The sequence below is a fragment of the Staurois parvus genome, unplaced genomic scaffold (assembly GCF_062004578.1).
Source record: "Staurois parvus isolate SC_StPar_1 unplaced genomic scaffold, SC_StPar_1.0 ptg000560l, whole genome shotgun sequence".
Taxonomy (NCBI): Eukaryota; Metazoa; Chordata; class Amphibia; order Anura; family Ranidae; genus Staurois; species Staurois parvus.
In genome coordinates this window covers 512,216-528,058 of record NW_028318356.1, presented here as the reverse complement: position 1 = coordinate 528,058, position 15,843 = coordinate 512,216, and the positions used below count along the sequence as shown (strand labels likewise).

The window sequence follows — 15,843 nt, the reverse complement described above, 5'->3', positions numbered from 1 at the left end:
CAAACTATTTAAAGGGACAATAAATTTGAAGTATAGGCTTTAACAGCATGGCTGTTGAAATCCAAGTCCTAATGGATAGAGAGGTACAATTGTTCTACCTTACTCAGTGCAAGAGATTAAGAGATAGGTTGCTACCTTATCCATTCTATTCCAGTAACTTTTTGCCTCACAATCCCTAATCAGGACATTTATTCAGGTAATTGCTTATATAAATACCCCAATTCATCCTCCTTTGTCGCCTTGGGAGCTTAGCTTGGTGCAGTCTGTTCTGCAGAGAACCCCTTTGAACAAATTAGAGATATTACATTGGAACCTCACTTGTAGAGCCCTTTCCACCAAGGCTGATGGTGTCACTTTAGCTTTTCAGCATGAGGCATCTGCTTGTGGGCCCTAGTAAAGGGCATCTTGCTTCACTATCGCCAGGTGGATAAGGCAACTTATCATTGGGGCCTAAGCCCCAAGGGACAAAATTCCTCCATTCCTGAAATTCATTTAAAATCTATTCCACCAGGGCTGTTGGTGTCTCTTGGGCTTTTCAGCATCAAGCATTTGCTTTTCAGATTTGCAAGGCCACCACCTGATCCTCTGTTCACGCTTTCTCAAGTTCTAACATATCAATGTTCTGACCTTGGCTCATGCAAGGTTTTGTCACAAGATATTTCAAACTGTTATCTGATTGTTTTGTTTGGGCTCCTTAACCCTTGTTTTTCTTGTGGGCCTGTTTGCAGTTATGTTTTGCTATATCGGTGCCCACCCCTCAGTCTATTGCTTGGGTATGTATCATTGTCGATGTGCCTGTGTCCTGTACTGTAGGATTAACATAATATGAATTTTGACTTAAACTTGCATACTTACCTATAAACTATCTTGGAGTGCAGTGCAGGACACAGGCCCCTACCCTCTCTGTCTTTCTCACTCCTTATTGCTTGCTAAAAAAATGAAAACAAAACTGGAGTCTCCTGAGTGGGCAGGGGTACACCAATCAGCCAATAACATTATGACCACCTCCCATAACCCATTGAGGCATGGACTCCACTAGACCTCTGAATGTATGCTGTAGTGTCTGGCACCAAGCCTTTAGTAGCAGATCCTTTAACTCCAGTAAGTTGGAAAGTGGGGCCTCTATGGATCAGACTTGTCTTTCCAGCACATCCCACAGATGCTCACTTAGATCTTGAAAAGTTGGAGTCAACACCTCAAACTCTTTGTTGTGTTCATCAAACCATTCTTGAATTCATCAGACCAGGTCACCTGCTTCCATTGCTCCATGGTCCAGTTCTAAAGCTCACTTGCCTATTGTAGGCAGTTTTGGCTGTGGACAGAGGACACCATAGGCATCCTGAAAGTTCTGTGACTACACAGCCCCATATGCAACAAATGCAATGCACAGTGTGTTCTGACAATGTTTTATTGGAACCAGCATTAACTTTTTCAGCTATTTGAGCTATAGTAACTCTTCTGTTGGTTTAGACTACATGGGTCAGCCTTGACTCCCTACATGTATCATTGATCTTTGGCTGTCCATGACCCTGTGGTCAATTCACCAGTTTTCCTTCCTTGGACCATTTTTTTTAGGTCCTGACCGCTGCAGACCCAGAACCTTCCCAAAAAAGCTGCAGTTTTGGAGATGCTCTGACCCAGTCAGAGGCATGTGATTTCAAGACCTCAGCTTCAGGGACAACATGTTCACTAGTTGCCTAATATATCCCACCCACTTTTAGATTCCATTTTAATGAGAGTAACTGGCAACTGCTATATTGTCCCCTGTGCCGTCACCAGTGACTTCCGTTCCCTTCTTCCGGCAGCAGCGCAGGCTTCGTCCATAGCTGTGCACCTTGACTGTACACAGTTCATGCCAGTGAGGGGATCCCGAAGCCCGTGTGGACACATTAGAGTGAGGCAGGAGAATTCATTTGTGTGTTTTCTGACATGCCTGCCTCACATTGGTAAACATGTGAGTGTATTGATTTATGCTTTTATTATTAAAGAATGCACTGCACTATGACATGTGCTTTGTTTTTGCATTTTTGCTCATGTAGGTTTTTCTGCCATCCGGTGGATGAGGTGTGAGCTGCAGCTGTCTGAGGATGCTTTATCATAATAATTTCTTTTGCTGCTATCTTAAAGAAGTATAGAGAGGCAGATGTTGTCACTTTTTGTCACACTTTTGTCACAGGATCCCCTTGACAACGTCCTTTTGGATGAAACGTACATCGAGGTAGGAGGAGTCCATGCTGACGTCATCATCGCTGACTTTAGCCGTCACCAGCAGTGTTCATAAATATGCAATTTGATTTTAAGACTTTGTAAGTAGAATATTTGCAGTTTTTAATAGTAAATTATTGGCAATATCACACTATGGTGAATTTCTTTTATATGTGAGCGCTATCGGTGGCAAGATAAAAGGATAAACTGCATTGGCAATGGAACATTTCATCAACATCTAATTACACCATCAGGATGTATGCCAAATAGACCTCCTATAATTTGGGGTCTAGGGATTCTGTAAGAGGCTTGTTATATTGGTGGTGGATGCACTTCTCACAACAAATTGATTATTGAAGTTGATGGACACTTCTTTTACGGGAGAACTTTAATTTTCTTGGACCTTTATATAATTATATGTCAGGTTGGGATATATCACATTCATTTGAGTATTTATTAGTTTATTAGTTATTCATTTATTTATTTACAGCACAACTTGTTTGTTAGAGAAGAACAGTTTTGTCACTATTGGACTGCGGGGAAGCACAATCAAACTTTTTGTATCTCTGGTCATTGTAAAGAGAAAATCAATGTTATTTACTTTACCTGTCAGCGGTCAGTATATATGGATACTCTACTCCAAGATGAGGAATTTTATAGGTAGGTCAAAAGTCCAATTTTTTGTTTAGACATGCAAATGTAGATAGGAAAAAGGAAAAGCTAACCTAGAAAATTAAGATTTTGATACAGTGAGCTCTGGGTTATAGGTAAAGCATGGTTCTGCTATGTCACTCTGATCACACAGGCATGATGCTCTGTTGCCCATCAACTTCAGCCAAATATAGCAGCATTCCATCAGCACTGGCTGAACACTAAAACAGACAGTTGTCTAGCAAGCTTGACTGATAACAGAAAGGATTCTGTGAACGGAAGCATACTATAACAATTCACCCAGCAAAAGATACTGTAACAATTCACCCAGCATTCACCCAAACATCCTAACTTCTGATAAAATTCCTCAAATACACCTTGCCCACTGAGCATTTAGCCTCAGGCGAGACCACCTAGCAGAACTGTTCATAACCAGAGGTCCCTGCTGTATGTTGGTTACAGACTTCCACCCCAAATTTGCTATCTTCTGGTATGCTAAGACTCTGTACAGCAGGGGTGTGAAACTGGCGGCACTCCAGCTGTTGCGAAACTGCAAGTCCCATCATGCCCCTGCCTTTGGGAGTCATTCTTGGAACTGCCAATCTTGCAATGCCTCATGGGACTTGTAGTTTGGTAACAGTTGGAGGGCAGCCAGTTTGACACCTGTATTGTACAGCTATTTCTTACACACCCATGCCTTATCCACTGTGCCTTGCTTCACCATCACTCATCTGCATATGTTCCTGAAACCTCACTCCAAATATATTGTCCTTTAATTATACCACTCTCCAATATAATGCTCACCCACACACCACCTCACTGTTCTCCACTTTCAATCGACTGTTTTCTGCACCAACAAGTCTCTGCCATATGCTACACTACATTTTTCTCCCTCAGCATTTATCCATGGCATGCCATCTAGCAAAACTGTTCAAAGCCTTCTATAATCTTAAAATATATTACTAGTAAATCATATACAACACATAAAACAGGCATATGTTGTGTTTGTGGTGCTTTGTGATTCTGTCAATTAACTGCTCAAGGTACTAAGCATTGTGTTGTGGAAATGTCATGTTTCTATATATCTGAAAGTACTAAGTTTCAATTGTGGTGGCAGAGTGAAGTGAATGTATTAGAACTTTATGGTTCTTGCTGTCAAGCTCTGAACTAATTCTATTTAATACAGTTATTATGTCTATTATATACGGATGCACTGTTTCCCCTCACTAAAGTTTTTCACATTCTCCGTTTATTGTGCCTTTTTTGAGTTTTCCGATTCAACTTGTTTCCACAAGGGTAGATAAAGGACTCGGAATGGGGCTATCTTCCTGGTACACACAATTGCTTGCCACATAAACTGATTCATACATTTACCAAGAACTGTATGCTCAGAAAGGCAGAACCACTGAGTATCTTAATGACTTTGTCTGTACTGACATGGGGGACAGATGTGCTGTTACACTTGTTGTGTGAAAATATAACACAATGCATAGTCATGGTTAAGTTTCATATTACTGTGAATTGGGGATTTTTACAGTTAATTTCCTTAACCATTGTTTATTAGTTTCGGTATAATTGGTTAATATATCGCCATCTTGTGGTCATTTTGGTTATGGTACCATCTCTTTCTGTCTTCCATCCAGTGTTCCCACCCACTTGTGATGCATTTCCTTTTCTTTTTCTGTCTCTCCTTATTGGGATAAATATGGCTGCCAATCTCTAGGTCACATGTAATCTACTTGCATCCGGGAACACTTTACCATGTTTTGACCTGCAAATACCGTATTTTAAATAATCTGCTACATCTTGTTGTCTGCTGTACCTGCTGCATGCAATTAAGATCTCCTTGGATGAGAAAAAGGTGTTTGGTGAGTTTGGCTATCTGATAAATACTGACCGCGGTGATTGTATCTGTTTATACAGGCCAGGCATAGAGGTCTCAGCAAGGGATAAGTCACTAATACAACAGTTGGAGTCAGAATAACAGATTTCTACCTTCTTTTCCTATAGAACAACTTTCTTTTGCCCCCCCCCCCCCCTTACCTTTGTCACTTAGCTTAGCCTTGATGTTATATTATTATTAGAAATATGCGTAACTGTTTTCTGTGCTGATGTCATTATTCTGGTGTTAGAGTGTTCTTCAGTAATGCATTTGTTGCTGTGAATGTGAGGTAGAGACTTGTCTGATACAGCTGTATCTATCACAATGTGTTTGGCTAACAGTGCTCTTATCCACTGAGGATACCTTTCACTACATTCTCTGAATGTATCTTCCTCAAGAATTCTTCTTAGTGAACTGTCAGGAGACTGTAATATGATACTATGTGACTTCACTGTGCTTTGTGAAGCTTTGATTGCATAAAAGAAACTCAACAGTTGTTGTGCCTCTGATGTAAAAGTTCTTTCCAATGGTGATAAATTTCTGGAGAAGTAACTAATTAGTCTCTCATTACCTTCTTTTAATTGAGACAAAGTTACTGAAATTGCATTATCAGATACATGAGTTTTCACAACAAATGGAGCATTGGAACAAACCTCAATAGTACCTAATGCTGGCGCATTCTGCAAATCCTTTTTCAACACTTTTAAAGCATTATTCTCATTTGGACCCCATTGGTCAACTAAGTTATTTTTACTCTTCAAAAGATGATATAATGGCTTAACTTTCTCTGCGAAACCATGTATAAACTCTTTGCAATGATTTATGTTTTTCAAAAATTGTTGCAATGCTTTATGTGTAGTAGGAACTGGAAAGGCAGTGAGAGCTCTGACTGTTTCATGTAATAATTGTCTCTTTCCTTGATTAATCTGCATGTGAAAGCATTTCACCTGACTTTTCATCAGCTGAACTCTTTCCGGGTTTAATTTTAGACCTGCATCCTGTAACAACATAAATAACTCAGACAAAAGAGTAATATGTTCGTTAACATTCTGCGTACTTAGCATAATTGTATTTACATGCTGAAAAATGCATTCTGGCCTTGAAAATTGTGATAGAATTTTTTCTATGGACTCATGGACTATACCATCACTGATGTCTAAACCAGCTACTAATCGAGTGAATGCATAGGTCTCTTTCTGAAACGTAAAAGCTAACTTGTATTGACAACTTTTAGCTATGGGGATCGAAAAATGACTGTTATCGATTTCCAAAACAGAAAACACTTTGGATTCGGCCTTTAAATGTAACTTGATATTAGAATGATCAGGAACAACTGCTTTGTTATTTGTAATATGTTTATTCAGTGTCCTGAAATCAACTGACAAAGAATATGAATTGTCAGCATTTTTGATAGGCCAAATACAGTTATTTACTACTGATTGTGTTTTCTTTAAAATGCCAAGTTGTACAAACTCTTGAATAATGGCAGAAAGTGGTCCTATTGATTCTCGTGGTAATTCATATTGATTAAGGGGTATGGGATCTTTTCCCTCAATATTCAATTCTGTATCTTTCAAAGTTCCTATGTCATTTTTAAATTTTGACCACAAACTTGGAAAATGTTGTACCAATTCTTGTAAAGCACAATTACCATCAGTATCAGGCCATTTTTGTGCTGTAGACATTTTAGAGTTGAAACCAACATCACTGTATATAGAAGGATCCATTAACATTGATTTGGGCCTAGATGGATTCCTCCAAATAACTTTGGTCATAATATCAATAATCCACTTTTGCTTATTGATAAAATCAATGCCAAGAATATTCTCGGTGGCATTACTATACCAAATATCAATGTTAGTTTTCACTAGCCCAGGTATTTCAAATGTTACATTAGGCACCTGTCTAGCAGTGGAATGACCTGTATTATTAAAACCTTTTATTTTACACATGGGTGAATTTGGTTTCACAGGTACGTTTTCTCTGGTCAGATTAATCTCAGATCCGCTGTCAATTAGGAATTTGATCTTTTTACCATTTAGTAATCCGTCTATAAAAGGCCTTCCATTGTCATCCAATACAATTGGAGCGACAAATTCTAACGATATCGGGGATGAATGTGGACGTGATTCTATTTTTGGAACTGGTAATAAACCATTTCTGTCAGTGACAGCCCTTCTCACCCTGTTGTCAGAACAGTTGTTTCTAGTCAACGTATGAATTTGTTTAACTGATGAGGCATAAGGAAATTCAGTTAAATTTTTATCATTACACAACACAGCAGGTTGTACAAAAGCTGCTTTTTCACTTTTTATTTCCAGTTTCTTTATTTGTGAGTCAAATTTAAACTTCCAACAATGGCGTCTGATATGACCTTGTTTATGACAGTGAAAACATGTGGTATCCTCATTATGGCTCACTTGCTTGCATCTGTCGTTGTCATTCTTACTGGGACCTGTAGTTCCTGGCATAACTGTAGTCTGACTGTTTTTGTCACTTTGAAGCGCAGCTACCTCATAAGTGATATTGCTATTTTTCAATTTTCTTCGAATTTTATCAATGAAACTTACTATATCATTCAAATTTTGTTTTTCTTCTGCTATGACAATGGTTACTGGGTCTAAATACGTGAATTTCTTTACAAAAGCTTTGATCATAGCTGAGTCTTCCTCATTTTCTACTCCAAATATAATTTTATATGCTTTGGAAAACTTGTTTTTAAACTCAAAAGGGTCTTCGTCAGCAGTAGTCTGAAGTAAGTCTAGCATTTCTACAGAAGGTACGTCTTCACCTGTTGAACATAACAGCAATTGTCGCAGTCTGTCTGTCGCGTCATTATGTTTTTTCTGATCTTTATCGTTAACAACAGAATTTTTAATGCGAGACATAAATTTAATTGGTAGCCACATCGGAAATAAATAATTTATGTCATGATCTGAAATCTGATGGCATTTGACATGCATTTCATATATTTCCATGTTGCTGTAGATATCTTTATCTGGATCATAAGCAGGGATGTCTTTTAAAACTTTCATTAATTGATTATGTATTTGCAACTTAAGTTTTGCAGTTTTACATAACAATTCTTTATGTTTAATTTGTGTTTCGTCATCAGAGTCAATATCCGAACTTTCAGAGATGTCGGACAGCCGTGGCTCTGATTTTGAATCACTCTGTTTGTCATCTGTGTTTATCATGGCAACCTGTTTACTGTCATCCTGCAGTCTTAACAAAAGATTTGTCTTTGAGTCAATTTGTTCCTCAAGATTCTCTACGTAATTACAAAAAATGTCACAGTTTGGGCAACTAGGAGCATCTTGAGACAAATTTTCATGCTTTTCTGTATTCTGTACAGTGCTACATTCTGTCTGTTTTAATGTACAAGCTTTTTTAACAGATAAATCAACATTCAAAATCATTTTGTTGAATATTCTTACTAAATTTAAGATGTTAGATATCTTCTTACGCTGTCTGTGGACAGTAAATCTAGATTTATCTATCTGAATATTGGCCTGTAAACATTCGTTATACATATAGTGCCATAGCTGACTGTCTTCAGGATATAAAGAAACATCTTTAAATTCTAACTTGCTTTCATTAACTAAGTCATCAATAAATTCCATAATTGTTACTCACCGTAATCAGAAGATTTTCTCGTTTGACCCGGCTCAGTCACTGGAATTCTCGTCCACGTCTGTTTAATCGCCTGTTCTGCTAGGATTTTTTCACCGTGTGTTTCCCAAGACTTAATCAATCTGTGCTTTCTCCCCCTTAGCAAGGCATGGGAATACTCGGCGATGGCTGGCTTGCCAAAATGTTGGATTTTTAGACACATATAATACTTCTTCTAGTGTCTTGAGGCGATTATGAATGAAAGAGCCATTGAAATAAAAAATGAAGTGTGATTTTATTCTATCACACAATGGTGTAAAATAACAATGTAAAGCGTATTATGAACAGTTCCATGTAAAATGACAAGCAAACGTTTAAAACAAAGTCACCATTATCTGTCATGGCTGTCCTTGCCATGTGCGTCTCATGTCCTTGTCCGTTCTCTGAGTCCGAGAAAGAAGACGGAAGTAGACTGAAGTGACGTTAATGACTGTCTTGTCTTGCAGCACCTGTTGCAGCTTCTCAGACGTGTGTATGCAAGAGTGTCATGTTAACGTAAGTGTGTGTGTGTGTGAGTGAGTGTCTCTCTGTCCGTAATCCGATGGTCTTTTATGAGGCAAATGTACGTCATAGTTAGTGATCTTAATACCTTCTATGGAAAGTATTACTGCTTAGAAAAGCCATTTCATAAAAGGGAGGGGATACTATACATATGATGTTTGATGGACAGGAACATATGTATGCTGATGTAAATAATATTATAAGCTAATGACGTAACCCTCAGTTATATTTAAAGTATAGTATAGCTTAAGAACATATCAATGTATATATGTATCAATGTTAGAAACGTATACTAAATACACACAAATACTATTAAAATACATACTGTAATAGTAAATCACTTCTAATAACCTTGACATAACTAACAAATACTTTTAACCAACTATATCTAAATATAGTCTACTCAACTTTCAACTGGTATATACTTTTGGTCTCAGCTATAATTGAAGAATAGTAAATACTACCATTTGTCAAAGACCACTTACACATATTAATATTAATTATGACTAATCATAAAAACCAAATATTTTGCAAGCTTGCCATCAATATAAGTGCCGAATCATAATTTAGATTTAACAATTATATTAGCCATATGAAATATGATAGCTGTGAAATACACATAGACACCAGGGAGAGGCTGGAAGGGACAGTTTGGCCACTCTGTGTCAGTACACTTAAAACCAACAATTAGAAACGTAAGCAAAACTGTACCCCTATTCTGCAAGTAGCTTGGTCATAGGTGTATGGTTAGTGGGTAAAATGTAAGCACACAAAATACTAGTCTAACAGAATTTGCAGGGAAAATAGCAGTTTGAAACCTAATATACACAGGAAAGCCCCATCATCCTAGGCTACAATCTATGTTGGCCTTGCAGAAAATGAATCTCTCCCAGACGATGGACTGCCCAGTCAGATGCTGCAAGTGCATATTGCCTTGTGCAATGATATCAGGGACACAGAGAGTAACCAAAAAGTACAGAATTTGTTCTGGTTCCATTGAGCCTCTACACTATGTTAAATTTGCTGGACCTAGGGCTCCAGTCTTGGTTGCACTGCAGGTGATCCATCTCTGCTAAGCTCACGTGGATTGAATTATTCCTTATTTCCAATGTAAGTAAAATAATTGACTTGACGTTAATGTATGTCTTCTATCCAGGTAACACAAAAGTAGACATGATCGTATTTGTGCGCCCTTTGTCTATGTAACCCTTCCAGTCCCCAGTCCAAGGAAGTTGTCTGTGTACAGGACACATTTCTAAAACAGTTGCTGGCTGTCATATTCTGTCTATTATCTAAATTATTTGGTGTGCCATCTTCACAAACTAGACATGCCTGTCCCTCCTGAACTTTACAGGCTGTTGATTAACGGCAGAGGCTCTTGCAGAATTAGAGCTAGGATAGTTCTGCTTGCCCCAGTGATTTCATTTACAGTCTTCACCTTCTGAGCTAGGACATTATGAAGGAAAGTTGCAGCTAGATACAGGAACTGTAATTGAAAGGCATAGTTCACCTTTATCAAAAAGCTTCCTATGCAGGTAAGGGTTTCTGTAGATTAAAACAAAACTGTGCAGCTCTGACCAGAGTTACGTAATGTCCTTGTTATAGGTGTAGGCAATTTATGTACCTCACAAAGCCTGACTGAAAAACTCCCAGAGATTGCATCCCCTCATCCTGCCTTGTTGCTAGGACGTTGCTAAGACACTCCCAGCTGTTACTGTTCACCCCCACCATAAGAGGAGTGAGCTCTCAAATGCTGAGCTCAGAGGTACTGAATCAGGGGAGAGAAAACGCATGTGAGGGGTTTGAATGAAAGAAAGCTCACTCCTTTGATGATGAAGATGAATAGTTACAGCTGGCTGTGTCTTAGCAACATCCTAGCAACAGGATGGGGGGATACAATCTCTGGGAATTTTTCAGTCAGGCTTGGTGAGGTACATGAATAGCCTGCACCTATAGCATGTGCATTATTTAACTGTGGTCAAAGCTTCACAGTTTATTTTCATCTACTTCCACCCCATGTCTAAGTAGGCAGGCGAACTATGCTTTTAAATAAATGCATTTGTACCCAACAACTAAAAACATAAAGAAATCATACAAAGTAATTAATTTTCTCAGCAGGGCTTATAGTTTCTGTGCAAATTGCTTCACATTTTTGTTCTGTGGCCACCCAAGATACACATAGCAGTGACATTAATTGTTCACCCTTTATTTTTTTTGTCCATTGTTTTTCTGATGGCTCAGGTTTGAAGTCAGCACTGCAAGCCTAGGTCAATTATTAACAGACATTGCAAAATATATTGCCTAAAATCTAAAGGTTTATGGAATGCTTCAGGAAACGTGAGAAGAACATGGGAAAATTCAGTTTCATACTGTTAGCTTTAGCTCAATCCTTCTTTTATCCAGCAGAAGGTAAGATATTAGCATTTTTAGTTGGTTTGTTGTCTTAGACTGTCTTGGTGCAGTGCAAAAAAATACCTTGTTGTGTAATTATTATTTTATTAAAATTCCAACAGAAAATAGCTGCGTTAATCTGCATGTGTATGTGGGAAGCAACTTATTTCTGGCTCTACATAAAAAAAAAAAAAGAAGCTTGCTGTGAAATGTAAGCGTTTTCTCTTTCCTGACTGAGCTTGTGTGTATGGGTAGGAAGAAAACACCTTGCTGTCAAGTCAAAGCATTCTCCTAAAAATGGATGCCCTGGTCTACACGGATGGGTGGAACAGGCAATTTAGTCTGCAGCTGCCAAAAAAATAAAAACTCTAGCCACCTAAATGCAATTTATCCATGCCTTAAATTTGCCATGGCATGCTACACAATGTGATTAGCCACTCCCCTGCTCTGTCCACTGTCCCTCTAACACCCACCCACTAGGATCTCAGGATTTGCAATTTTCAAAAGTTCCCAGGTATGTATACATATGTAACACAAAGGCTGTGTCCATGGTTTCCTTATAAAGCAGAATTATCTTTGCTTTGCCGCAGATTCTTTTCAGCCTGTTCAAAAAGTGCATGTTACAGGTTGTAACTCTGCTCCAGTAAGTTAGAGGCTAGCCAAGGCTAAGGGGAGAGGGCATCAAACCTGTATATTGTGTCCATGGGCTTTTGGGCCTCAGCCATCCCACCTGTGCTATAAAAAGGGGGAAGGCTGAGGTCTAGAGAGTTCCATTTCCAATGCTTGATTCAACTAGAAGAGGGATTACTGCACTTCGCAGTCCGGTGCAGACACCGTGGGTTCCGGAAGAGCACCAGCAAAGAACTTTACCTACATAGACTACCACCTCACAGAGGTATGTCTGGGCAGCCAAGCAGATGTAGTTAGAAAGAGTTTTTGGAGATTGTTCACATTGAACTGTAATGCTAAGAGTAACCAAGCACAAGGTCAAGACATGCAGAAACCAGTCGTAGGCATGGTACCTGATAAGGGGGCAGGCTCTCTGGTAGCGAGTGGGTTGCTATTTGTTCCCTCCCGAGCTATCCATCTCCCATAACAACCAGGAGCAGACACAAGTTACAGGAATCCCCAACCTGGCCATAAGGTACAGGAAGCAAAGGAGTTAACATTAAGCATCGGGGGAAGTGCCTTAATGTTAGACTTTTCACATGACTGCAGTCTCCCCCTGGTCCCGGGCATTGGGGGGTGCATTTACAAGCAAAGGTACCCCATGTGCACGGGTGAAGCTAGACCCCGGCTACGAGTTATTTCAGGCAACCCTATTGCTAGACCAAAGACACGAGGCGTCTGTTGCATGCTTGTACATTAAAAACATGCTCTGGTGGCAAAACTCTACCTCTTGAATCAGCATGTTGGCAAAATTAGGTTCTGAGCCTTAACATATGTTTTCAGCTCTTGTATTTCCAAAAAAACAGACCTCTAATTTTCCTGGGAAAGTGCAGCCTTTAGTACAGAGAGTTTGAAATTAATTAGCACGTCTTGGGCCTAAGGAGTAACATGTTTTTTATTTTTGCAAGTGCCATTTTTACTACAGGATGTCCCTTTACTCCCAGGATGTCCCCAGACTTTTCTGGACAAATGCATATTTTCAATAAATGTCAATACATTTTTCAACAACATTTTATTTAATTGGAATATTAATCAATAGCATCTTCAATGTGATTTCCATCATTTGTGATGAAAAATTCCATGTGCTTTGCAAGATTCACAGGAATCCAATGCAGTAACTCCACATTTCCATCAATGTGAGCACATTCCTTCATGATGTGTTCCTTCGGGTGATTCATATCTGTGATTTTCATTGAGTACACCTTCTCCTTTAGCATACCCCAAAAAATGAAGTCATGGGGGTTAAAGTCTGGTGAGCTTATATAGTGATATATTACACACATATACAGCATACACATATAGTCATATTTCCAGACTTTAGGGACACCCTGTACACTAACTTTGGATATGGATATTCAGCTTCCGGGACTACTAAGGTAATTTGTAAAACCAGATCTCAACTTCTCCTAAGAAATGCAGCTTTTATTACACTGATTTTAGAAATAAAATGTCAGTTCCTGGGCCTAACACAGCAATGTATTGTGTCCAAACATCATTTTTTTCTAAATAAGTACAGCATTTACTTCACTGAGTTTGGAAGTAAATTGTAAGGTCCTTAGAAGAAACCCAACTTATTTTTTCATATCAAATTGTACATTTCCACCAAATAGTGCAGCTTTTAGTACACTGAGTATGAAAGAAAATTTTTAGGTGCTGGAGATTTAAACGATTTGAGTGAGTGTACATGCTAGTAATTTATCAAACACTCTACTGTGTGTCACCCACACCCTGTCCACTAAGACTCCCACCTGGCTGATGTTTTGTACACATTGAATTTAGAATGATGCATTTAGTACAGCACCCGAATGCACACATACAGTAACTTCCAACACACCTTTTATTTTGATAAACCGAAATTTTATTTAACTCATTTTAACAGAAAATTCAGTTGGGCTTTAATGCACAAACACTGAAATGATGTCATGGTTATATACAGTAGTCACGTAGTAAGTCACATTGAAAAAATATATGTCTATTAAGTTTATCTTGAGAACCCTAAACCCTCATATTAGCCAGAGGAAGGCAAAAACCCTTTCTCGGTCCAGGGGAAAAAAACAACTCCTTACTGATCCATAGAGACTATAATATAACCACCGGGATCAACATTTTACAATGCTACTCACACTCACTGGCCAATTATTTAGTTACACCTTGCTAGTGCCAAGAAAATATCCGCCACACCATTACACCACCATCACCAATCTGAAACAATGATAAAAGGCAGGATGGATTCATGCTGTCATGTTTACGTCAAACTCTGACCCCACCATCTGAATTTCACAGCTGAAATTCTCCTCTGCCACTCACTGGATATTTTCTCTTTTTCGGACCATTCTCTAAAATGGTAGAGATGGTTGTGCATGAAAATCCCAGTAGATCAGCAGTGTTTTAAATACTCAGATCAGCCCGTCTGACACCTACAACCATGCCATGTTCAAAGTCACTTAAATCCCCTTTCTTCCCCATTCTGATGCTCGATTTGAACTTCAACAAGTCATCTTCACCACGTCTACATACCTAAATGCATTGAGTTGCTGCCATGTGATTGGCTGTTTAGCAATTTGTGTTACCAAGCAATTGAACAGGTGTACGAAATAAAGTGGCCGGTGAGTGTATAAATATTAATTGCCATCTACATTTTATACCTTTAGAAACAAACATTTTTTAGGCAATCTACTGAGTTGTATAGAACCAGCTCTTTGGAAAGACTTTAACACAGTTCTATAGCTTTTACAGTAAAGAACACTTTATGTATACAGAGAAAATTTTAAAGTCTAAACATTTTTTACTTTAAAGTGGTAATAAAGGCAGCTTGCTGTGGGGGCAAACAAGCAGGCTTGCTCCCGAGTCCATTCCCACACTCTTGGTCTGTGTCCATTCCAACACACACGCATCTCAGTCCTGCCCCCTGCTTTCTCCTCATTGGCTTACTGGCTGTGATTGACAGTAGCAGGAGCCAATTGCTACTGCTGCTGTCTCAGCCAATGAGGAAGAAAAGTCCCCACAAACCTGCTGCTCTCGTGCACATCACTGGATCAAGAGGGGGCTCAGGTATTAGGTGGGGGCTGCTGCAAACAGAAGGTTTTCTATCTTCATGCATAGAATGCATGAAGATAACAAACCTTGAGCCTTTACAACCACTTTAAAGCATTCCCTGCATTAAGAAAAAAAATGTCCCAGTCCTTATTTCCCAGAGAGGCAGCAGAGGGAGCCATTGGCTACTGTTGCTGTCAATCAAATCCTGAGAGCAAAGAGCAGGGTGTGGGGCCGAGCCACACAGTTTGTGTCTATGGACACACAGCCCAGCTCAGGAGCAAGCCTACATGTGCACCCCCATAAGAAGTGGATTTCTATGGTGGCACACATAGAAAAGAAGGAGCACTGGCAGGGGACCCCAGAAGAGGAGGTTCAGGGCTGCTCTGTGGAATACAGCAGGTAAATATGCTATTTTTTTTATTTTAATAAAAAATAGCCTTTACAGCTTTTTAATATTTATTTTTTTCTAGTCACAAAAAGAGACCTTTATGTGAACAACTGTGCACTAAATTTACAGTATGGACCTCTTATGTAAACAAAGCAGGAGCAAAATGTCCTATATTGCTTAACAGTCTTGAGATGTTGGGCCTGCATTTATTTTCTTTTTTCATGCTAAGCACATTTTCTTCCAACAAAATATCTGTTGATCCTGCTTCTCTGGCTATGGGATGGAGAGGGATTACTTGTAGGCCCAATCAGGAAAGCAGCCTATGGTGACAACACTGCTCAATAGATACAGTGGGCTAAATTAGTGTTGTCACCCTAGGAAAGGAAGTATATTTCTGGCAGGATCACCAGGTTCGAATAAAGAAAAAAGGCTTGTCAAAGAAAATGAA

General features: G+C 39.0%; 1 protein-coding gene across 2 annotated transcripts in view; it reads left to right on the top strand.

Annotated features, from left to right (window-relative positions):
• Positions 1-10,944: 10,944 nt before the first annotated feature.
• F13B (coagulation factor XIII B chain) overlaps positions 10,945-15,843 on the top strand; it is a 75,269-nt gene continuing 70,370 nt past the window's right edge. Inside the window, exon 1 of one of the 2 annotated variants that reach the window (XM_089691278.1) lies at positions 10,945-11,320. In XM_089691278.1, coding sequence (XP_089547404.1) covers positions 11,230-11,320 — 91 coding nt within the window. In that variant the 5' untranslated portion in view covers positions 10,945-11,229. The remainder of the gene's footprint in view (positions 11,321-15,843) is intronic. The other variant, XM_089691277.1, reaches the window with a different exon arrangement.